This window comes from Coregonus clupeaformis, chromosome 24 (genome assembly GCF_020615455.1).
Source record: "Coregonus clupeaformis isolate EN_2021a chromosome 24, ASM2061545v1, whole genome shotgun sequence".
Taxonomy (NCBI): Eukaryota; Metazoa; Chordata; class Actinopteri; order Salmoniformes; family Salmonidae; genus Coregonus; species Coregonus clupeaformis.
This window is the reverse complement of record NC_059215.1, coordinates 15,327,419-15,352,420: the sequence shown is the minus strand read 5'-3', so window position 1 is coordinate 15,352,420 and position 25,002 is coordinate 15,327,419. Positions and strand designations below refer to the sequence as shown.

General features: G+C 46.7%; 1 protein-coding gene across 2 annotated transcripts; it reads left to right on the top strand.

Annotated features, from left to right (window-relative positions):
- The first annotated feature begins 99 nt into the window (after positions 1 to 99).
- On the top strand, positions 100 to 24,039 carry etv7 (ETS variant transcription factor 7). 2 transcript variants are annotated; one of them, XM_041836086.2, is made up of 9 exons: positions 100 to 837; positions 1,236 to 1,392; positions 1,511 to 1,675; positions 9,200 to 9,397; positions 13,044 to 13,163; positions 13,561 to 13,703; positions 14,390 to 14,490; positions 14,589 to 14,795; positions 23,999 to 24,039. In XM_041836086.2, exons 1-8 carry the CDS (start codon positions 799 to 801, stop codon positions 14,752 to 14,754), a joined length of 1,089 nt encoding a protein of 362 aa, XP_041692020.1. In that variant the 5' UTR covers positions 100 to 798; the 3' UTR covers positions 14,755 to 14,795; positions 23,999 to 24,039. The 2 variants fall into 2 exon arrangements, with proteins under 2 accessions (XP_041692020.1, XP_041692019.1); XM_041836085.2 differs by lacking the exon at positions 23,999 to 24,039 and having other exon boundaries at positions 14,589 to 15,381.
- The last annotated feature ends 963 nt before the right edge of the window (positions 24,040 to 25,002 follow it).

The following is a 25,002-nucleotide window of genomic DNA, read 5'->3' as shown; positions in this document are numbered from 1 at the left end:
GTCCCTTAGCCGTGTGCACAATATTCCCCTACTGAAACCAACATAAACTAACCTTTTGAAAACAGAATGGAACGGAGGGCTGGACCTTGCTCTCTAGCGTCATCTGATTCTAGAAATATCACCCTAATCCTCTTTAGGAGCTTCCATCGAAGAGGTGTTGACGAGCGAACTCCGAATATTAAACCAATATCCAAACTGAAAACAAATGTAATGCGGTGTTAGCTGGGGAGGGCTCATTAGGACGACTGAATGAACCGAATCCTTTCGTCCCCCTTTTTTTTAAAAATTATTGTTTATTGAATCAAATATAAACACACACTCAGACATAATTTAAGAGCATAAAAGACAAACAAAAAATAATATGTTCCTTCCCACTCAGCTCTCGCTGCGCGACATTCGTCATGAATTTTGGGCACCAGGCGTCCAAATAGCCTCTCCCGAAAAAACACGCACCACGATCAATTTAGATAAGCGAGATAGCGCAAGCTGCACGCTAAGGCTTGAGCGCATGGAAGTGATATCTGCACTTTTTGAAAAAACATACACACACACACCTCTATGGATCCTTTCGATTTCGATTCCCGGAAACAAGGATCATATGTCATTATAGTAGTCGGACTGCATCTGAAAATCATGTACAGCTCATACGTTTAGATTCCATAATAACTTATTCTGACCGTTAATGATAGAAGTCTTATACACATAATTATCGTATTAGCGGACGGATTGTTGATCACCTGAGCTCTTATATAGAGCATTATTCTACTAGTCTACTTCCGGACAGACAGGTAGAGAACGATGGAAGACAGAGGCAGCTCCCGGTCAGATCTGATCAAGGTAAACTGAAGCCCTGATGACATGAATAGGAAACGCTTCCACGTCCTACAAGTAATGTTTCCGTTTTAATAGGAATGTATAGAGAGATGGATTATGTTTGTTTTACACATTGTGTCAGCTGTTTTTACTCCCAGCGAAAGATCGAGCAGTTTAAGGGAGAAAGAGAAAGAGACACTTTCACTTTTGCATTTAGTTCTGCATGTGTGCTTTCATGCTCGCTAGATATACATTTATTCACTGATAAAGGAGACAGAATAGTTGTGGGCTTAACTGTGTTGTATTTGAAAAAACATAACTTAAAATTATAATATAAAAAAGTGTGTGTGTGTGTGTGTGTGTGTGTGTGTGTGTGTGTGTGTGTGTGTGTGTGTGTGTGTGTGTGTGTGTGTGTGTGGCAGGACCATGGAGAGCCCAGTCCTTTGGCTGTTCTCACTCCCCTAGCCCCTGGCAGAGGAGTGCTGTTCCCTCCATCTCTCTTTCCTCCCTGCTCTGCCCTCCTCCCTCCAGTCATCCCCCATTCACAGGAAGACCTGTGGCAGCTACCTGGAAGACTACGTGAGTCAACCACACACACAAATATACATACATACACGCACACACACACTTACTTGTTGGCTAACAACTACGTGCATGTATATGGTGTCTGTCTGTGTGTGTGTGTGTGTGTGTTTAGGTATAAACCCGTCTCTGTGGGATAAGGAGGATGTGTGCCACTGGCTGCACTGGGCTCAGAGGGAATATTCTCTCCTCAGAACTGAGAGAGGACGTTTTGAGATGAATGGCAGAGCTCTCTGCCTCCTCACCAAGGAAGACTTCAGACGACGCTGTCCCGATTCAGGTACGCCACTGGGGAGAGCTCCTCTCTCTGTTTCCAGGTGATGTACAATACGACCTCCTCTCTCTCTGTTTCCAGGTGATGTACAATATGACCTCCTCTCTCTCTGTTTCCAGGTGATGTACTATACGAGCTCCTCTCTCTGTTTCCAGGTGATGTACAATATGAGCTCCTCTCTCTGTTTCCAGGTGATGTACTGTACGAGCTCCTCTCTCTGTTTCCAGGTGATGTACTGTACGAGCTCCTCTCTCTGTTTCCAGGTGATGTACTGTACGAGCTCCTCTCTCTGTTTCCAGGTGATGTACTGTACGAGCTCCTCTCTCTGTTTCCAGGTGATGTACTATACGAGCTCCTCTCTCTGTTTCCAGGTGATGTACAATACGACCTCCTCTCTCTGTTTCCAGGTGATGTACAATACGACCTCCTCTCTCTGTTTCCAGGTGATGTACAATATGACCTCCTCTCTCTCTGTTTCCAGGTGATGTACAATACGAGCTCCTCTCTCTGTTTCCAGGTGATGTACAATATGACCTCCTCTCTCTCTGTTTCCAGGTGATGTACAATATGACCTCCTCTCTCTCTGTTTCCAGGTGATGTACAATTACAACCTCCTATCTCTCTGTTTCCAGGTGATGTACAATACGAGCTCCTCTCTCTGTTTCCAGGTGATGTACTACGACCTCCTCTCTCTCTGTTTCCAGGTGATGTACAATATGACCTCCTCTCTCTCTGTTTCCAGGTGATGTACAATATGAGCTCTCTCTCTGTTTCCAGGTGATGTACAATATGAGCTCTCTCTCTGTTTCCAGGTGATGTACAATATGACCTCCTCTCTCTGTTTCCAGGTGATGTACTGTCACGAGCTCCTCTCTCTGTTTCCAGGTGATGTACTATACGACCTCCTCTCTCGTTTCCAGGTGATGTACTATACGACCTCCCTCTCTGTTTCCAGGTGATGTACAATATGACCCCCTCTCTCTGTTTCCAGGTGATGTACAATACGACCTCCTCTCTCTGTTTCCAGGTGATGTACAATACGAGCTCCTCTCTCTGTTTCCAGGTGATGTACAATATGACCTCCTCTCTCTCTGTTTCCAGGTGATGTACAATATGACCTCCTCTCTCTGTTTCCAGGTGATGTACAATACGACCTCCTTCTCTCTGTTTCCAGGTGATGTACAATACGAGCTCCTCTCTCTCTGTTTCCAGGTGATGTACAATACAACCTCCTATCTCTCTGTTTCCAGGTGATGTACAATACGAGCTCCTCTCTCTGTTTCCAGGTGATATACAATACGACCTCCTCTCTCTCTGTTTCCAGGTGATGTACAATATGACCTCCTCTCTCTCTGTTTCCAGGTGATGTACAATATGACCTCCTCTCTCTCTGTTTCCAGGTGATGTACAATATGACCTCCTCTCTCTCTGTTTTCAGGTGATGTACAATACGACCTCCTCTCTCTGTTTCCAGGTGATGTACAATACGACCTCCTCCCTCTGTTTCCAGGTGATGTACAATATGACCTCCTCTCTCTCTGTTTCCAGGTTGATGTACAATACGACGTCCTCTCTCTGTTTCCAGGTGATGTACTATACGAGCTCCTCTCTCTGTTTCCAGGTGATGTACAATATGACCTCCTCTCTCTCTGTTTCCAGGTGATGTACAATATGACCTCTCCTCTCTCTGTTTCAGGTGATGTACAATACGACCTCCTCTCTCTCTGTTTCCAGGTGATGTACATATGAGCTCCTCTCTCTGTTTCCAGGTGATGTACTATACGACCCCCTCTCTCTGTTTCCAGGTGATGTACAATACGAGGCCCTCTCTCTGTTTCCAGGTGATGTACCATCGACCTCCTCTCTCTCTGTTTCCAGGTGATGTACAATATGACCTCCTCTCTCTCTGTTTCCAGGTGATGTACAATACGACCTCCTCTCTCTGTTTCCAGGTGATGTACAATACGACCTCCTCTCTCTCTGTTTCCAGGTGATGTACAATACGAGCTCCTCTCTCTGTTTCCAGGTGATGTACAATACGACCTCCTCTCTCTGTTTCCAGGTGATGTACTATACGAGCTCCTCTCTCTGTTTCCAGGTGATGTACAATACGAGCTCCTCTCTCTGTTTCCAGGTGATGTACAATACGACCTCCTCTCTCTCTGTTTCCAGGTGATGTACAATACGACCTCCTCTCTCTCTGTTTCCAGGTGATGTACAATATGACCTCCTCTCTCTGTTTCCAGGTGATGTACTATACGAGCCTCCTCTCTCTCTGTTTCCAGGTGATGTACAATACGACCTCCTCTCTCTTGTTTCCAGGTGATGTACAATACGACCTCCTCTCTGTTTCCAGGTGATGTACAATACGAAGTCCTCCTCTCTCTGTTTCCAGGTGATGTACTATACGAGCTCCTCTCTCTGTTTCCAGGTGATGTACAATACGACCTCCTCTCTCTCTGTTTCCAGGTGATGTACAATACACCCCCTCTCTCTCTGTTTCCAGGTGATGTACAATACGAGCCTCCTCTCTCTCTGTTTCCAGGTGATGTACTATACGAGCTCCTCTCTCTGTTTCCAGGTGATGTACAATATGACCCCCTCTCTCTGTTTCCAGGTGATGTACAATACGACCTCCTCTCTCTCTGTTTCCAGGTGATGTACATACTCGACCTCCTCTCTCTGTTTCCAGGTGATGTACAATATGACCTCCTCTCTCTCTGTTTCCAGGTGATGTACAATACGACCTCCTCTCTCTCTGTTTCCAGGTGATGTACAATACGACCTCCTCTCTCTGTTTCCAGGTGATGTACAACCTTGAGTATGACTCCTCCTTCTCTCTGTTTCCAGGTGATGTACAATATGACCTCCTCTCTCTCTGTTTCCAGGTGATGTACTGTACTCACCTCCTCTCTCTCTGTTTCCAGGTGATGTACAATACAACCTCCTCTCTCTCTGTTTCCAGGTGATGTACAATACGAGCTCCTCTCTCTGTTTCCAGGTGATGTACAATATGACCTCCTCTCTCTCTGTTTCCAGGTGATGTACAATACGACCTCCTCTCTCTCTGTTTCCAGGTGATGTACAATATGACCTCCTCTCTCTGTTTCCAGGTGATGTACAATACGACCTCCTCTCTCTGTTTCCAGGTGATGTACAATACGACCTCCTCTCTCTCTGTTTCCAGGTGATGTACAATACGACCTCCTCTCTCTCTCTGTTTCCAGGTGATGTACAATCATGACCTCCTCTCTCTCTGTTTCCAGGTGATGTACTGTACGAGCCTCCTCTCTCTGTTTCCAGGTGATGTACAATACGACCTCCTCTCTCTGTTTCCAGGTGATGTACAATACGACCTCCTCTCTCTGTTTCCAGGTGATGTACAATACGACCTCCTCTCTCTCTGTTTCCAGGTGATGTACAATATGACCTCCTCTCTCTCTGTTTCCAGGTGATGTACTGTACGACCCCTCTCTCTCTGTTTCCAGGTGATGTACAATACGACCTCCTCTCTCTGTTTCCAGGTGATGTCAATCGACTCCTCTCTCTGTTTCCAGGTGATGTACAATACGAGCTCCTCTCTCTGTTTCCAGGTGATGTACTATACGAGCCCCTCTCTCTGTTTCCAGGTGATGTACAATACGACCTCCTCTCTCTGTTTCCAGGTGATGTACAATACGAGCCCCTCTCTCTCGTTTCCAGGTGATGTACAATATGACCTCCTCTCTCTGTTTCCAGGTGATGTACAATACGACCTCCTCTCTCTCTGTTTCCAGGTGATGTACAATACGACCTCCTCTCTCTGTTTCCAGGTGATGTACAATACGACCTCCTCTCTCTGTTTCCAGGTGATGTACAATACGACCTCCTCTCTCTCTGTTTCCAGGTGATGTACAATACGACCTCCTCTCTCTGTTTCCAGGTGATGTACAATACGAGCCTCCTCTCTCTGTTTCCAGGTGATGTACAATCGACCCCTCTCTCTGTTTCCAGGTGATGTACAATACGACCTCCTCTCTCTGTTTCCAGGTGATGTACATACGAGCTCCTCTCTCTGTTTCCAGGTGATGTACTGTACGACCTCCTCTCTCTCTGTTTCCAGGTGATGTACAATATGACCTCCTCTCTCTCTGTTTCCAGGTGATGTACAATACAACCTCCTCTCTCTCTGTTTCCAGGTGATGTACAATACGAGCTCCTCTCTCTGTTTCCAGGTGATGTACAATATGACCTCCTCTCTCTCTGTTTCCAGGTGATGTACAATACGAGCTCCTCTCTCTGTTTCCAGGTGATGTACAATATGAGCCTCCTCTCTCTGTTTCCAGGTGATGTACAATACGACCTCCTCTCTCTGTTTCCAGGTGATGTACATACGACCCTCCCTCTCTGTTTCCAGGTGATGTACAATATGACCTCTCTCTGTTTCCAGGTGATGTACAATACGAGCTTCTCTCTCTGTTTCCAGGTGATGTACTATACGACCTCCTCTCTCTCTGTTTCCAGGTGATGTACAATATGACCTCCTCTCTCTGTTTCCAGGTGATGTACAATACAACTCCTCTCTCTCGTTTCCAGGTGATGTACAATACGACCCTCTCTCTCTGTTTCCAGGTGATGTACAATATGACCCCTCTCTCTGTTTCCAGGTGATGTACAATACGACCTCCTCCTCTCTGTTTCCAGGTGATGTACACATGACCCTCCCTCTCTCTCTGTTTCCAGGTGATGTACTGTACTGAGCCCTCTCTCTGTTTCCAGGTGATGTACAATACAACCTCCTCTCTCTGTTTCCAGGTGATGTACAATACGAGCTCCTCTCTCTGTTTCCAGGTGATATACAATACGACCTCCTCTCTCTCTGTTTCCAGGTGATGTACAATATGACCTCCTCTCTCTCTGTTTCCAGGTGATGTACTGTACGAGCACCTCTCTCTGTTTCCAGGTGATGTACAATACGAGCTCCTCTCTCTGTTTCCAGGTGATGTACAATATGACCCCCTCTCTCTGTTTCCAGGTGATGTACAATACGAGCTCCTCTCTCTGTTTCCAGGTGATGTACTATACGAGCTCCTCTCTCTGTTTCCAGGTGATGTACAATATGACCTCCTCTCTCTCTGTTTCCAGGTGATGTACAATACGACCTCCTCTCTCTCTGTTTCCAGGTGATGTACAATATGACCTCCTCTCTCTGTTTCCAGGTGATGTACTATACGAGCTCCTCTCTCTGTTTCCAGGTGATGTACAATATGACCTCCTCTCTCTCTGTTTCCAGGTGATGTACAATACGACCTCCTCTCTCTCTGTTTCCAGGTGATGTACAATATGACCTCCTCTCTCTGTTTCCAGGTGATGTACTATACGAGCTCCTCTCTCTGTTTCCAGGTGATGTACAATACGACCTCCTCTCTCTGTTTCCAGGTGATGTACAATATGACCCCCTCTCTCTGTTTCCAGGTGATGTACAATACGAGCTCCTCTCTCTGTTTCCAGGTGATGTACTGTACGACCTCCTCTCTCTCTGTTTCCAGGTGATGTACAATATGACCTCCTCTCTCTCTGTTTCCAGGTGATGTACAATACAACCTCCTCTCTCTCTGTTTCCAGGTGATGTACACTCGAGCTCTCTCTGTTTCCAGGTGATGTACCATATGACCTCCTCTCTCTCTGTTTCCAGGTGATGTACACGAGCTCCTCTCTGTTTCCAGGTGATGCAATATGACCTCCTCTCTCTGTTTCCAGGTGATGTACAATACGACCTCCTCTCTCTGTTTCCAGGTGATGTACAATACGACCTCCTCTCTCTGTTTCCAGGTGATGTACAATACGAACTCCTCTCTCTCTGTTTCCAGGTGATGTACAATATGACCTCCTCTCTCTCTGTTTCCAGGTGATGTACTGTACGAGCTCCTCTCTCTGTTTCCAGGTGATGTATCACGAGCTCCTCTCTCTGTTTCCAGGTGATGTACAATACGAGCTCCTCTCTCTGTTTCCAGGTGATGTACAATACGACCTCCTCTCTCTCTGTTTCCAGGTGATGTACAATACGAGCTCCTCTCTCTCTGTTTCCAGGTGATGTACAATATGACCACCTCTCTCTGTTTCCAGGTGATGTACAATACGACCTCCTCTCTCTGTTTCCAGGTGATGTACAATACGACCTCCTCTCTCTGTTTCCAGGTGATGTACAATACGACCTCCTCTCTCTCTGTTTCCAGGTGATGTACAATATGACCTCCTCTCTCTCTGTTTCCAGGTGATGTACTGTACGAGCTCCTCTCTCTGTTTCCAGGTGATGTACAATACGAGCTCCTCTCTCTGTTTCCAGGTGATGTACAATACGAGCTCCTCTCTCTGTTTCCAGGTGATGTACAATACGACCTCCTCTCTCTCTGTTTCCAGGTGATGTACAATATGACCTCCTCTCTCTCTGTTTCCAGGTGATGTACTGTACGAGCTCCTCTCTCTGTTTCCAGGTGATGTACAATACGAGCTCCTCTCTCTGTTTCCAGGTGATGTACAATACGAGCTCCTCTCTCTGTTTCCAGGTGATGTACAATACGAGCTCCTCTCTCTGTTTCCAGGTGATGTACTGTACGACCTCCTCTCTCTGTTTCCAGGTGATGTACAATACGAGCTCCTCTCTCTCTGTTTCCAGGTGATGTACAATACGAGCTCCTCTCTCTCTGTTTCCAGGTGATGTACTATACGACCTCCTCTCTCTCTGTTTCCAGGTGATATACTGTACGAGCTCCTCTCTCTGTTTCCAGGTGATGTACAATACGAGCTCCTCTCTCTGTTTCCAGGTGATGTACAATACGAGCTCCTCTCTCTGTTTCCAGGTGATGTACAATACGATCTCCTCTCTCTCTGTTTCCAGGTGATGTACAATATGACCTCCTCTCTCTCTGTTTCCAGGTGATGTACTGTACGAGCTCCTCTCTCTGTTTCCAGGTGATGTACAATACGAGCTCCTCTCTCTGTTTCCAGGTGATGTACAATACGAGCTCCTCTCTCTGTTTCCAGGTGATGTACAATACGAGCTCCTCTCTCTGTTTCCAGGTGATGTACAATACGAGCTCCTCTCTCTGTTTCCAGGTGATGTACTGTACGACCTCCTCTCTCTGTTTCCAGGTGATGTACAATACGAGCTCCTCTCTCTCTGTTTCCAGGTGATATACTGTACGAGCTCCTCTCTCTGTTTCCAGGTGATGTACAATACGAGCTCCTCTCTCTGTTTCCAGGTGATGTACAATACGAGCTCCTCTCTCTGTTTCCAGGTGATGTACAATATGACCTCCTTCTCTGTTTCCAGGTGATGTGCTGTACGAGCTCCTCTCTCTGTTTCCAGGTGATGTCCGAGCCGTCAGTGATGCACTCGAGCTCCTCTCTCGTTTCCAGGTGATGTACACAGCTCCTCTGTTTCCAGGTGATGCACGAGCTCCTCTCTCTCTGTTTCCAGGTGATGTACTATACGACCTCCTCTCTCTCTGTTTCCAGGTGATATACAATATGACCTCTCTCTGTTTCCAGGTGATGTACTATACGAGCTCCTACAGTGTGTGAAGCAGCAGAGAAGAGGTGTGGCCTGTGGAGACCAAACTCCACTCACCCTGACCCTCTCCCAGCCCCCTCTCAGTCTCACCCAACTCCCCCCTACTATAAACACCCAGTCACACCAAACCAATGGAAGCCAGGGTCCCCGACCGCTAGGAGCCATTGTATCAACAGGTGAGTTTCTGTTCTGTTCTAACCTAACAAGCATAAAAGAAACGCCATCCGGTGTTCAGGGAGAAACGGAAGCTAGGTTAAAGATGACTGTACCCCTTAAAACGTAACGTTATGACTATAACTGCCGTTCCCTGAAGGAGGGAAACGAGGTACAGCACACTATGGGGTGTCGCACTCTTGCGACTTCGATTGAAGGATCTACAGTCACGCCTGACAAGGCCAATTAAATCGCACCTCGTTGGAAGCCCCGCCTTCCACAGGTGATAAGCATGAGGCTCGAATTCATTCCTTCAATTTAATACCGCTCTTCACCGAGCCGAGGAACAGCCGGCACTGCGCTAAACAGCCGCTATACCTCGTTTCCCTCCTTCAGGGAACAGTAGTTATACTCATAACTTTACGTTCTCTTTCAGTCAGTCAACTTCGGTACAACATACTATGGGGAAATATAATCACACCCCAAGCCGGATACTAAATGAAACGTGCATAAAGCTCACAGCAGACAGGGCATGTCAGCTCTCTTGCTCTTCAGAAGCAAAAGGAGGAGGTGAAAAGGGAAATAGACATGGCCATAACATAGTCATGACTTTCAAGGCGAAGGGAGCATTTGAATGCAAAGTTATGCATGCTAGCCGACGCTAGCTAACCTCTTTGACCGCAGCACGTTTAGAATAACCAAGAGACTTAATGCTACGTATACTAAACGAGATCTACCCAAGCAACTCCACCATGGGGAGGCAGGAATAGAGCAACTCCACCGTGGGGAGGCAGGAATAGATCAACTCCACCGTGGGGAGGCAGGAATAGATCAACTCCACCGTGGGGAGGCAGGAATAGATCAACTCCACCGTGGGGAGGCAGGAATAGAGCAACTCCACCGTGGGGAGGCAGGAATAGAGCAACTCCACCGTGGGGAGGCAGGAATAGATCAACTCCACCGTGGGGAGGCAGGAATAGATCAACTCCACCGTGGGGAGGCAGGAATAGAGCAACTCCCACCGTGGGGAGGCAGGAATAGAGCAACTCCACCGTGGGGAGGCAGGAATAGATCAACTCCACCGTGGGGAGGCAGGAATAGATCAACTCCACCGTGGGGAGGCAGGAATAGATCAGAAGGAATACTTTATCCTATCCCAGGTGTTCCTTAAAGAGGTGGGGTTTCAAATGTCTCCGGAAGGTGGTGAGTGACTCCGCTGTCCTGGCGTCGTGAGGGAGCTTGTTCCACCATTGGGGTGCCAGAGCAGCGAACAGTTTTGACTGGGCTGAGCGGGAACTGTGCTTCAGCAGAGGTAGGGGAGCCAGCAGGCCAGAGGTAGATGAACGCAATGCCCTCGTTTGGGTGTAGGGACTGATCAGAGCCTGAAGGTACGGAGGTGCCGTTCCCCTCACAGCTCCGTAGGCAAGCACCATGGTCTTGTAGCAGATGCGAGCTTCAACTGGAAGCCAGTGTAGTGTGCGGAGGAGCGGGGTGACGTGAGAGAACGTGGGAAGGTTGAACACCAGACGGGCTGCAGCATTCTGGATGAGTTGTAGGGGTTTAATGGCACAGGCAGGGAGCCCATCCAACAGCGAGTTGCAGTAATCCAGACGGGAAATGACAAGTGCCTGGATTAGGATCTGTGCCCCTTCCTGTGTAAGGCAGGGTCGTACTCTCCGAATGTTATAGAGCATGAACCTACAGGATCGGGTCACCACCTTGATGTTAGCGGAGAACGGGTGTTGTCCAGAGTCATGCCAAGGCTCTTCACACTCTGGGAGGAGGACACAATGGAGTTGTCAACCGTGATGGCGAGATCATGGAACAGGCAGTCCTTCCCCGGGAGGAAGAGCAGCTCCGTCTTGCCAAGGTTCAGCATGAGGTGGTGATCCGTCATCCATACTGATATGCCTGCCAGACATGCAGAGATGCGATTCGCCACCTGGTTATCAGAAGGGGGAAAGGAGAAGATTAGTTGTGTGTCGTCTGCGTAGCAATGATAGGAGAGGCCATGTGAGGATATGACAGAGCCAAGTGACTTGGTGTATAGCGAGAATAGGAGTGGGCCTAGAACTGAGCCCTGGGGGACACCAGTGGTGAGAGCACGTGGTGCGGAGACAGCTTCTCGCCACGCCACTTGGTAGGAGCAACCGGTCAGGTAGGACGCAATCCAAGAGTGAGCCGCGCCGGAAATGCCCAGCTCGGAGAGGGTGGAGAGGAGGATCTGATGATTCACAGTATCAAAGGCAGCAGACAGGTCTAGAAGGACAAGAGCAGAGGAGAGAGAGTTAGCTTTAGCAGTGCGGAGAGCCTCCATGACACAGAGAAGAGCAGTCTCAGTTGAATGACCAGTCTTGAAACCTGACTGGTTTGGATCAAGAAGGTCATTCTGAGAGAGATAGCAGGAGAGTTGGCTAGAGACGGCACGCTCAAGAGTTTTGGAGAGAAAAGAAAGAAGGGATACTGTCTGTAGTTGTTGACATCGGAGGGATCAAGTGTAGGTTTTTTGAGGAGGGGTGTAACTCTCGCTCTCTTGAAGACGGAAGGGACATAGCCAGCGGTCAAGGATGAGTTGATGAGCGAGGTGAGGTAAGGGAGAAGGTCACCGGAGATGGTCTGGAGAAGAGAGGAGGGGATAGGGTCAAGCGGGCAGGTTGTTGGGCGGCCGGCCGTCACAAGTCGCAAGATTTTATCTGGAGAGAGAGGGGAGAAAGAAGTCAAAGCATAGGGTAGGGCAGGACCAGCAGTGTCATTTGACTTAACAAACGAGGATCGGATGTCGTCAACCTTCTTTTCAAAATGGTTGACGAAGTCATCCACAGAGAGGGAGGAGGGGGGGAGGGGGAGGAAGATTCAGCAGGGAGGAGAAGGTGGCAAAGAGCTTCCTAGGGTTAGAGGCAGATGCTTGGAATTTAGAGTGGTAGAAAGTGGCTTTAGCAGCAGAAACAGATGAAGAAAATGTAGAGAGGAGGGAGTGAAAAGATGCCAGGTCCGCAGGGAGCCCTGTTCTGTGAGCTCGCAATGAGTCATCAAGCCACGGAGCTGGAGGGGAGGACCGAGCCGGCCGGGAGGATAGGGGACATAGAGAGTCAAAGGATGCAGAAAGGGAGGAGAGGAGGGTTGAGGAGGCAGACACACACACACACACACACATACAGACACACAGACACACACACACACACACACACACACACACACACACATACACACACAGACACACACACACACACACACACACAGACACACACACACACACACACATAGACACACAGACACACAGACACACAGACACACAGACACACACACACACACACACACACACACACACACAGGTCAGGTGTAGGTGGTTTCCGTGAGGGCAGTTGGTTGTGTGTGTGTGGGTGTGTGTGTGTGCCAGTAGGTTTGTTCTGTTAACCCCCAGTCCCCCCTCTCTGTCTACCCCCTCTCTGTCTCCCTCTCTCTCTCCTCTCTGTCTCCCTCACTCCCCCTTCCCCCCTCTCTCCTCTCTGTCTCCCCCCTCTCCCCCCTCTCTCACACACACGCACACACACATACACACACACACACATATACACACACACACACACACACACACACACACACACTGGTGAGCACCACACACACACTATGCACAGCAACTTTTTTATCTGTTTGTGATCTCTCTCTCAGATGTGTCCAAGTGTCCTCCCACAATCCCTAGCTCCCAGGAGGAGGAGCCTCTCAACCTGTCCAATCAGGAGAGGCCTCAGATAGAAGTCCCACCCAGAGAGGCCAATGGCAAGATCCAAGGTAACGCACACAGACACACACACAGACACACACACAGACACACACACAGACACACACAGACCCCCTCTCTCTCTCTCTCTCTCTCTCTCTCTCTCTCTCTCTCTCTCTCTCTCTCTCTCTCTCTCTCTCTCTCTCTCTCTCTCTCTCTCTCTCTCTCTCTCTCTCTCTCTCTCTCTCTCTCTCTCTCTCTGTCTCTCTCTCTCTCTCTCTCTCTCTCTCTCTCTCTCTCTCTCTCTCTCTCTCTCTCTCTCTCTCTCTCTCTCTCTCTCTCTCTCTCTCTCTGCTCTCTCTCTCTCTCTCTCTCTCTCTCTCTCTCTCTCTCTCTCTCTCTCTCTCTCTCTCTCTCTCTCTCTGTCTCTCTCTCTCTCTCTGTCTCTGTCTCTCTCTGTCTGTGTAGACTGCAGGTTGCTGTGGGACTATGTGTACCAGCTGTTGTCAGACCAGCGTTACCAGCCCTTCATCCGCTGGGAAGACCAGGAGAGCCTGGTGTTCAGGGTGGTCGACCCCAACGGACTAGCTCGACTCTGGGGGAACCACAAGGTACGCTGGGGGTCTGTCTGGAGCTCACAGGACGGATGGTGTCACAGAGTTCTAGTAAAGGGTTGGGGTCAATTCCATTTCAATTCAGTCAATTCAGGAAGCATTTTTGGAAATGGAATTTCAGTTTCCTACTAGAATTGACAGTGGTGATGATGGTGGTGGTGATGACGGTAGTGATGGTGATGACGGTAGTGATGGTGATGACGGTGGTGATGACGGTAGTGATGGTGATGACGGTAGTGATCGTGATGACGGTGGTGATGACGGTAGTGATGGTGATGACGGTAGTGATGACGGTAGTGATGGTGATGACAGTAGTGATGACGGTATGATGGTGATGACGGTAGTGATGATGATGACGGGGGTGGTGACGGTAGTGATGGTGATGACGGTAGTGATGACGGTAGTGATGGTGATGACGGTGGTGGTGACGGTAGTGATGGTGATGACGGTGGTGATGACGGTAGTGATGGTGATGACGGTGGTGGTGACGGTAGTGATGGTGATGACGGTGGTGATGACGGTAGTGATGGTGATGACGGTAGTGATGGTGATGACGGTGGTGGTGACGGTAGTGATGATGGTGGTGATGACGGTAGTGATGGTGATGACGGTAGTGCTGATGGTATGGTGGTGATGACGGTAGTGATGATGATGATGATGGTGGTGGTGATGTCTCCCTGTAGAACCGAGCCAACATGACGTATGAGAAGATGTCTCGTGCTCTAAGACACTACTACAAACTCAACATCATCAAGAAAGAACCAGGACAGAAGCTACTCTTCAGGTGGGACACACACACACACACACACACACACACACACACACACACACACACACACACACACACACACCCACACTCAGCCCTTCTCCTCTCCTCTCCAGGTTTCTCAAGACCCCGCAGGAGATCAAGCGACACCGAGTGGACCGCCTCGACTCAGCAGATTCCCCTGAACACACACACACACCCTCACACACACTCCGGCGGGACTTCAGTGAGGATGGTTTGGAGTTGTCCCCTGAATACAGCCCCCCAATCTCTAACCCCTGACTCTAACCCCTGGGGGGTTAGGTGCCATCATAACCATGAAGGTATGAACATGGGTACTCCTGTGTTGAGGTATTGGTTGTATTGCACTGTGAGATGGCTATGTATTTGAGCAGTAATCTACAACCCACTATCATACTATGGAAAAGTGATGGTTCTGCTGGGTAGCTAGTGACTAGATTCCCCAAATAAAACACTATTCATCAGGAAAGAACAGAGCTGTCTGATCACAACCGTACTCATCTGCAGCTTCATGAATTACAGAATCACTTTTAAAACTACACACACATCTTCTGCTTACACAAATACCACAACTCACAGTTCTGTTCCCAGTTCTTCTGATGCCCTGGGTTCCCAGTTCTTCTGATGCCCTGGGTTTCCAGTTCTTCTGATGCCCTGGGTTCCCAGTTCTTCTGATGCCCTGGGTTCCCAGTTCTTCCTGGGTCTGTGGGACATGTGACTTGTCAAATGCACTATGTAAATAGAATTGTAATATGATCAAAATAAAAGTTCCACATTACAATCAGGTCTCACACTCTAATAGCTGTCCCCATTAGGAGCTGGGATGATGGGAATAATTAATTTGATCATAATATTTACCTTTTGTATAAATAAATGAATAGATTTTGATGAATATTTTATTATTTGAACTAGATTGTTGCAAGCCATGCATACGACCTACCTCAAGCCCTACAATACCAGACTGGTCAGGAAGAGGCGAAGTGAAACTGAGATCAGGTTGACTACTATCCCATCCACCAACCAATCACCTAGCAACCTGCTATCCCATCCACCACCCAATCACCTAGCAACCTGCTATCCCATCCACCAACCATAACCTAGCAACCTGCTATCCCATCCACCAACCATAACCTAGCAACCTGCTATCCCATCCACCACCCAATCACCTAGCAACCTGCTATCCCATCCACCAACCATAACCTAGCAACCTGCTATCCCATCCACCAACCATAACCTAGCAACCTGCTATCCCATCTACCACCCATAACCTAGCAAACACCACCCAACACCTAGCAACTACCACCCATCACCTAGCAACCATATATCCCATCTACCACCCATCACCTAGCAACCATATATCCCATCCACCACCATCACCTAGCAACCATATATCCCATCTACCACCCATCACCCATCACCTAACAACCATATATCCCATCCACCACCATCACCTACCAACCATATATCCCATCTACCACCCATCACCTAGCAACCATATATCCCATCCACCACCATCACCTAGCAACCATATATCCCATCCAACACCATCACCTAGCAACCTGCTATCCCATCCACCACCATCACCTAGCAACCTGCTATCCCATCTACCACCCATAACCTAGCAAACACCACCCATCCCAAGCAACTACCACCCATCACCTAGCAAACACCACCCATCCCAAGCAACAACCACCCATCCCCTAGCAAACACCACCCATCCCCTAGCAACTACCACCCATCACCTAGCAACCTGCTATCACATCCACCACCATCACCTAGCGGTGACCGTAGGCAGTCAAATTCCTTTTAGTCACGGTAATTAGGCTTCTCCAAGCTCTGATGCTGCTGATGGTCATTAGTAGCCTACCAAACTTGCTAACTGCCTGGTACTCAGCACTCTATTGTCCCTCTAATCACTCTGACATCAATGCAAATGTATTTGAACATCTAATTAAACACTTAATGAGAGCCCATGAGCTCATGTTGCGCAACATTTCTGTAGGCTATGCAATTGTGCAAGAAAACAGAGTGATGGCCTCTACTAAAAAGAGGAGGAAATGTTTATTTTTATTATTTGTATTTTATTTAACCTTTATTTAACCAGGTAAGCCAGTTGAGAACATGTTCTCATTTACAACTGCGACCTGGCCAAGATAAAGCAAAGCAGTGCGATAAAAACAACAACACAGAGTTACATATGGGGTAAAACAAAACATAAAGTCAAAAATACAACAGAAAATATATATACAGTGTGTGCGAATGTAGTAAGTTATGGAGGTAAGGCAATAAATAGGCCATAGTGCAAAATAGTTACAATTTCGTATTAACACTGGAATGATAGATGTGTAAAAGGTGATGTGCAAATAGAGATACTGAGGTGCAAATTAGCAAAATAAATAACAATATAGGGATGAGGTAGTTGGGTGGGCTAATTTCAGAATGGCTGTGTACAGGTGCAGTGATCGGTAAGCTGCTCTGACAACTGACGTTTAAATTTAGTGAGGGAGATAAGAGTCTCCAGCTTCAGAGATTTTTGCAGTTCGTTCCAGTCATTGGCAGCAGAGAACTGGAAGGAATGGCGGCCAAAGGAGGTGTTGGCTTTGGGGATGACCAGTGAGATATACCTGCTGGAGCGCAGACTACGGGTGGGTGTTGCTATGGTGACCAGTGAGCTAAGGTAAGACAGGGATTTGCCTAGCAGTGATTTATAGATTACCTGGAGCCAGTGGGTTTGGCGACGAATATGTAGTGAGGGCCAGCCAACAAGAGTGTACAGGTCACAATGGTGGGTAGTATATGGGGCTTTGGTGACAAAACGGATGGCACTGTGATAGACTACATCCAATTTTCTGAGTAGAGTGTTGGAGGCTATTTTGTAAATGACATCGCCGAAGTCAAGGATCGGTAGGATAGTCAGTTTTAGAAGGGCATGTTTGGCAGCATGAGGGAAGGAGGCTTTGTTGCGAAATAGGAAGCCGATTCTAGATCTAACTTTTGATTGGAGATGCTTAATGTGAGTCTGGAAGGAGAGTTTACAGTCTAACCAGACACCTAGGTATTTGTAGTTGTCCACATACTCTAGGTCAGACCCGCCGAGAGTAGTGATTCTAGTCGGGTGGGTGGGTGCAAGCAGCGTTCGGTTGAAGAGCATGCATTTAGTTTTACTAGTGTTTAAGAGCAGTTGGAGGCTACGGAAGGAGTGTTGTATGGCGTTGAAGCTCGTTTGGAGGTTTGTTAACACAGTGTCCAATGAAGGGCCAGATGTATAAAAATACATGGGCAAGTTGCAGCGGAGGTTGCAGAGCTGGTGGCCGGGGTAGTGGTAGCCAGGTGGAAAGCATGGCCAGCCGTAGACAATAATTCTCGATTATTGTAGATTTATCGGTGGTGACAGTGTTTCCTAGCCTCAGTGCAGTGAGCAGTTGGGAGGAGGTGCTCTTATTTTCCATGGACTTTACAGTGTCCCAAAACTTTTTGGAGTTAGTGCTACAGGATACAAATTTCTGTTTGAAAAAGCTAGCCTTTGCTTTCCTTACTGATTGTGTATATTGGTTCCTGACTTCCCTGAAAAGTTGCATATCGTGGGGGCTGTTCGATGCTAATGCAGTACGCCACAGGATGTTTTTGTGCTGGTCAAGGGCAGTCAAGTCTGAGGAGAACCAGGGGCTATATCTGTTCTTAGTTCTGAATTTTTTTAATGGGGCATGCTTATTTAAGATTGAGAGGAAAGCACTTTTAAAGAACAACCAGGCATCCTCTACTGACGGAATGAGGTCAATATCCATCCAGGATACCCGGGCCAGGAAAATTATAAAGGCCTGCTCGCTAAAGTGTTTTACGGAGCGTTTGACAGTGATAAGGGGTGGTCGTTTGATCGCGGACCCATTACGGATGCAGGCAATAAGGCAGTGATCGCTGAGATCCTGGTTGAAGACCGCGGAGGTGTATTTAGAGGCTAAATTAGTCAGGATGATATCTATGAGGGTGCCCATGTTTACAGATTTAGGGTTGTACCTGGTAGGTTCGTTGATAATTTGTGTGAGATTGAGGGCATCTAGTTTAGATTGTAGGTTGGCCGGGGTGTTAAGCATATCCCAGTTTAGGTCACCAAGCAGTACGAACTCTGAGGATAGATGGGGGGCAATCAGTTCACATATGGTGTCCAGGGCACAGCTGGGGGTTGAGGGGAGTCTGTTGCAAGCGGCAACAGTGAGAAACGTATTTCTGGAAAGGTGGATTTTTAGAAGTAGAAGCTCAAACTGTTTGGGCACAGACCTGGATAGTATGATAGAGCTCTGCAGGCTATCTCTGCAGTAAATTGCAACTCCACCACCTTTGGCAGTTATATCTAGATGGAAAATGTTGTAGTTGGGGATGGACATTTCAGAATTTTTGGTGGCCTTCCTAAGCCAGGATTCAGACACTGCTAGGACATCAGGGTTGGCGGAGTGTGCTAACGCAGTGAATAACTAAAACTTAGGGAGGAGGCTTCGGATGTTAACGTGCAAGAAACCAATGCTTTTACGGTTACAGAAGTCAACAAATGATAGCGCCTGGGGAGTAGGAGTGATACTGGGGGCTACAGGGCCTGGGTTAACCTCTACATCACCAGAGGAACAGAGGAGGAGTAGAATAAGGATACGGCTAAAGGCTTTAAGAACTGGTCTTCTAGTGCGTTGGGGACAGAGAATAAAGGGGGCAGATTTCCGGGCGTTGTAGAATAGATTCAGGGCATTATGTACAGACAAGGATATGGAAGGATATGAGTACACTGTAGGTAAACCTAAGCGTTGGGTAACAATGAAAGAGATAGCATCACTGGAGGCACCGATTGAGCCGGTCTCCGCGTGTATGGGGGTTGGGATAAAGCAGCTATCAATGGCAGGTTGAGCTGGGCTGGAGAATCTACAGTGAAATAGTACAATAAGAAATAACCGAAACAGCAATAAGCAAGGCATATTGACATGGGAGAGAGGCATAAAGCAATCACAGGTGTTATTCGTTATTCTATAGGCTAGGCCTGCTATATTTATTTCTGCCGCCATTTTCTTGCATAATTAATTATACCCAATTAAGAGCCCACCATGTCAAATGAGCAAATTGTCTGTGGGCATGTTATTTATCTGTATACATTGTGCATTTCCTGTTTCCATCAGTCTGGTCGTGACTTTTTTTCATGCCTCAGGTAATTCATCCGCATGAAATGGTTGGATGTAAACCTGGTTACAGAGTAACATTTGTTTCTGAACTTACTTATCAGACTGTGAAATCTATTTTCTGCCGTTACGTAACTGGATGATCGATTCACCTGTTCTTCTCTCCATGGAAGCCTCACTTCTCAATGTACTTCACATTCTCTTCAAACTGATAGATTCAGTTTCCAAAAACATGCACAATTGCTCAGAAATCGCTTGCTCTTCTCCCCACCACCCACGTGCATTACTCTGATGTCTTGAGGTTCAGTTGTGACTGAAAACAGTGATGCACTGGGCATCCGAATGTGCTCTTAAAAGCCACTAGGCCTTCATTCTTCCGATCACCTCCTATTAGAATAGACAACTCTTCTGGGGCCGTACCTTGGATTGGGATGTTGGCCACTTGCAGTCCTCTCTCTTTGAGCTGTCTTCTGTTTTACTGCCTATAGCCCTATATCTACCCCTTGGTTATTTCTCAGATTTCTGAAACACACGCTCTTCTGCAGATTATCTTCTTGGTGTAATTGAGCCAAATATATGCAAATTCAATACTTCCTGTTCTATTACAGGTAAGTTAAGTGCTCATGAAAGGTATTTTCTAATGAAACTGTTGGTTGCCCCATATTTTTAGTAAACACCTGTCTACTTGACACTGTTTAGGAGTTTCTATGGTAACACTTTACTTGACACCCAGTGTTATAACACGTTATGACAGGGGCATAACCATGTCATAATGTAATAACAGCAGACATAACACTGTCATAACCTGTCATAACCTGTCATAACCTGTCATAACACTGTCATAACCTGTCATAACACTGTCATAACACTGTCATGACCCATATATTTACACCTGTTGTGATCAACACTACCAGTCAAAAGTTTGGACACACCTACTCATTCAAGGGTTTTTCTTTATTTGTACTATTTTCTACATTGTAGAATAATAGTGAAGACATCAAAACTATGAAATAACACATATGGAATCATGTAGTAACGAAAAAAGTGTTAAACAAATCAAAATATGTTTTAGTTTTAAAATAGCCAACTAAAGTCTGAGGGAAGAGCAGTCAGTCAACTGACCACGGCCATTTTTTATATTTTTATATTACCTTTATTTAACTAGGCAAGTCAGTTAAGAACAAATTCTTATTTACAATGACGGCCTACACCGGCCAAACCCGGACGACGCTGGGCCAATTGTGTGCCGCCCTCTGGGCTCCCAATCACGGCCGGTTGTGACACAGCCTGGAATCGAACCAGGGGGTCTGTAGTGACGCCTCAAGCACTGAGATGCAGTGCCTTAGACCGCTGCACTTGGGAGCCCATTTATGCCAGGTGAACCTTCGCCCCAGTCTGAGCTCCTGGGTGTTCTGGAGCAGGTTTTCATCAAGGATCTCTCTGTACTTTGCTCCGTTCATCTTTCCCTCGATCCTGACTAGTCTCCCAGTCCCTGCCGCTGAAAAACATCCCCACAGCATCATGCTGCCACCACCATGCTTCACCATAGGGATGGTGCCAGGTTTCCTCCAAACGTGACCCTTGACATTCAGGCCAAAGAGTTCAATCTTGGTTTCAACAGACCAGAGAATCTTGTTTCTCATGGTCTGAGAGTCCTTTACGTGCCTTTAGGCAAACTCCAATCGGGCTGTTATGTGCCTTTTACTGAGGAGTGGCTTCGGTCTGGCCACTTTACCATAAAGGCCTGATTGGTGGAGTGCTGCATTTACATTTACATTTTCGTCATTTAGCAGACGCTCTTATCCAGAGCGACTTACAAATTGGTGCATTCACCTTATGATAGCCAGTGGGACAACCACTTTACAATATATATATATATATATATATAGACAAAACATTTTTTTGGGGGGTGGGGTAGGGGGAGGGTAGAAGGATTACTTTTATCCTATCCCAGGTATTCCTTAAAGAGGTGAGGTTTCAAGTGTCTCCGGAAGGTGGTGAGTGACTCCGCTGTCCTGGCGTCGTGAGGGAGCTTGTTCCACCATTGGGGTGCCAGAGCAGCAGGCGGACTGCTGCAGAGATGGTTGTCCTTCTGGAAGGTTCTCCCACCTCCACAGAGGAACTCGGGAGCTCTGTCAGAGTGACCATCGGGTTCTTGGTCACCTCCCTGACCAAGGCCCTTCTCCCCCGATTGCCCAATTTGGCCGGGCGGCCAGCTCTAGGAAGAGTCTTGGTGGTTCCAAACTTCTTCTATTTAAGAATGATGGAGGCCAATGTGTTCTTGGGTATCTTCAATGCTGCAGAAATCTTTTGGTACACTGCCCCATATCTGTGCCTTTTACACAATCCTGTCTCGGAGCTTGACGGACAATTCCTTCAACCTCATGGCTTGGTTTTTTTTCTGAAATGCACTGTCAACTGTGGGACCTTATATAGACAGGTGTGTGCCTTTCCAAATCATGTCTAATCAATTGAATTTACCACAGATGGACTCCAATCAATAGAAATGTCTAAAAACCTGTTTGTTGCAACAAAAAAGATCTACAACATTTTCATCCCATCGGTGGATTTTTCTTTATTGCAACAAATAATCGAAACTGTGTTCTTTGAATAAATTATGAATAACGAATACTTTTGAATGTACAAGGGGCACGTGATATCATGTACAGTGGGGGAAAAAAGTATTTAGTCAGCCACCAATTGTGCAAGTTCTCCCACTTAAAAAGATGAGAGAGGCCTGTAATTTTCATCATAGGTACACGTCAACTATGACAGACAAAATGAGAAAAAAAATCCAGAAAATCACATTGTAGGATTTTTAATGAATTTATTTGCAAATTATGGTGGAAAATAAGTATTTGGTCAATAACAAAAGTTTCTCAATACTTTGTTATATACCCTTTGTTGGCAATGACACAGGTCAAACGTTTTCTGTAAGTCTTCACAAGGTTTTCACACACTGTTGCTGGTATTTTGGCCCATTCCTCCATGCAGATCTCCTCTAGAGCAGTGATGTTTTGGGGCTGTCGCTGGGCAACACGGACTTTCAACTCCTTCCAAAGATTTTCTATGGGGTTGAGATCTGGAGACTGGCTAGGCCACTCCAGGACCTTGAAATGCTTCTTACGAAGCCACTCCTTCGTTGCCTGAGCGGTGTGTTTGGGATCATTGTCATGCTGAAAGACCCAGCCACGTTTCATCTTCAATGCCCTTGCTGATGGAAGGAGGTTTTCACTCAAAATCTCACGATACATGGCCCCATTCATTCTTTCCTTTACACGGATCAGTCGTCCTGGTCCCATTGCAGAAAAACAGCCCCAAAGCATGATGTTTCCACCCCCATGATTCACAGTAGGTATGGTGTTCTTTGGATGCAACTCAGCATTCTTTGTCCTCCAAACACGACGAGTTGAGTTTTTACCAAAAAGTTCTATTTTGGTTTCATCTGACCATATGACATTCTCCCAATCCTCTTCTGGATCATCCAAATGCACTCTAGCAAACTTCAAACGGGCCTGGACATGTACTGGCTTAAGCAGGGGGACACGTCTGGCACTGCAGGATTTGAGTCCCTGGCGGCGTAGTGTGTTACTGATGGTAGGCTTTGTTACTTTGGTCCCAGCTCTCTGCAGGTCATTCAATAGGTCCCCCCGTGTGGTTCTGGGATTTTTGCTCACCGTTCTTGTGATCATTTTGACCCCACGGGGTGAGATCTTGCGTGGAGCCCCAGATCGAGGGAGATTATCAGTGGTCTTGAATGTCTTCCATTTCCTAATAATTGCTCCCACAGTTGATTTCTTCAAACCAAGCTGCTTACCTATTGCAGATTCAGTCTTCCCAGCCTGGTGCAGGTCTACAATGTTGTTTCTGGTGTCCTTTGACAGCTCTTTGGTCTTGGCCATAGTGGAGTTTGGAGTGTGACTGTTTGAGGTTGTGGACAGGTGTCTTTTATACTGATAACAAGTTCAAACAGGTGCCATTATTACAGGTAACGAGTGGAGGACAGAGGAGCCTCTTAAAGAAGAAGTTACAGGTCTGTGAGAGCCAGAAATCTTGCTTGTTTGTAGTTGACCAAATACTTATTTTCCACCATAATTTGCAAATAAATTCATAAAAAATCCTACAATGTGATATTCTGGATTTTTTTCCTCAATTTGTCTGTCATAGTTGACGTGTACCTATGATGAAAATTACAGGCCTCTCTCATCTTTTTAAGTGGGAGAACTTGCACAATTGGTGGCTGACTAAATACTTTTCCCCCCCACTGTAACTATAAAGCACCAGTCCACATTTAATTCTAAATGCTTATTTTACTGCTTATTTTACAAAACCCTTGTTTATTCTTGCAGGACAAGCACTTTCCTGACTTTCAAGAATGGCTGAAGAATGCCTGAATTGCTTTGCCTTGCTTTTCTGGTTGGCTGGCAAGTTTCACCATCCAATTATTAAAGATCTACAGGAGTGCAAGTTTCACCACGGCACGGACCGTGGCAATACGTTGACACATGAGAATTATTAGAATATGGCACATTTCTGTAAATTAATGCATTCTATCCAAGCTGGTTTTTGCCAAGACATGAAACCCATAGGTGGGATACAGGCTGTGGGCTACCCAAGACATGAAACACTTAGGTGGGATACAGGCTGTTGCCAATTGATTAATGCACAATTTGCCTAAATGGGTAATGGAAACATTTCAACCACTACATTCTTTTTCGACACTGTAGGTTTTTGTAAACGTCGTTACGTCAAGCTGTTTTTATCGGCACAAGATAGTTATATGGAAACGCACCCTAGCATGCAATCTCCAGTGCCCTCCTGAATTATTTGCACCAATTATTAGGTAAATATAAACAAAAAAGCTTGTGATTATCAGCTTGGTCTGACACTCAAAATATCATGTGATATTTAATTATGTAAAAATTGTAAAAAGAAAAAAAAAAAGCATCAAGAAATAATTATTTTATTCAAAAAACATGCATGTAACAATTATTGGCACCTGTGCATTTTGTACTTTGCGCAGCCAACCCTTTGCCAAGCTAACAGCTCTGAGTCGTCTCCTATAATGTTTGATGGGGTGGGAGAACACATAGGAAAGGGATCTGAGACCATTCCTCCATACAGCAACTCTCCAGATCCTTCAGAGTCCTTGGTCCTCTTCACCCCACAGGTTTTCAAATGGGGTTTAGGTCAGGGGACTGGGATGGCTATTGCAAAAGCTTGATTATATGGTCAGTGAACCATTTTTGTGTGGATTTGGAGGTATGCTTTGGTTCGTTGTCCTGCTGGAAGATACAACGATGACCCAGTTTTAGCCTCCTGGTAGAGTGTTACGGATACAGGATCTCACTTT

What these genes read in the sequence shown, in the direction of transcription:
- etv7 (XM_041836086.2), top strand. Translation starts at nt 799, where the DNA reads ATGGAAGACAGAGGCAGCTCCCGGTCAGATCTGATCAAG. An exon ending in ACGACGCTGTCCCGATTCAG is followed by an intron (nt 1,676 to 9,199) that starts GTACGCCACTGG and finishes CTCTGTTTCCAG; the next exon opens with GTGATGTACTATACGAGCTC. An exon ending in GGCCAATGGCAAGATCCAAG is followed by an intron (nt 13,164 to 13,560) that starts GTAACGCACACA and finishes CTGTCTGTGTAG; the next exon opens with ACTGCAGGTTGCTGTGGGAC.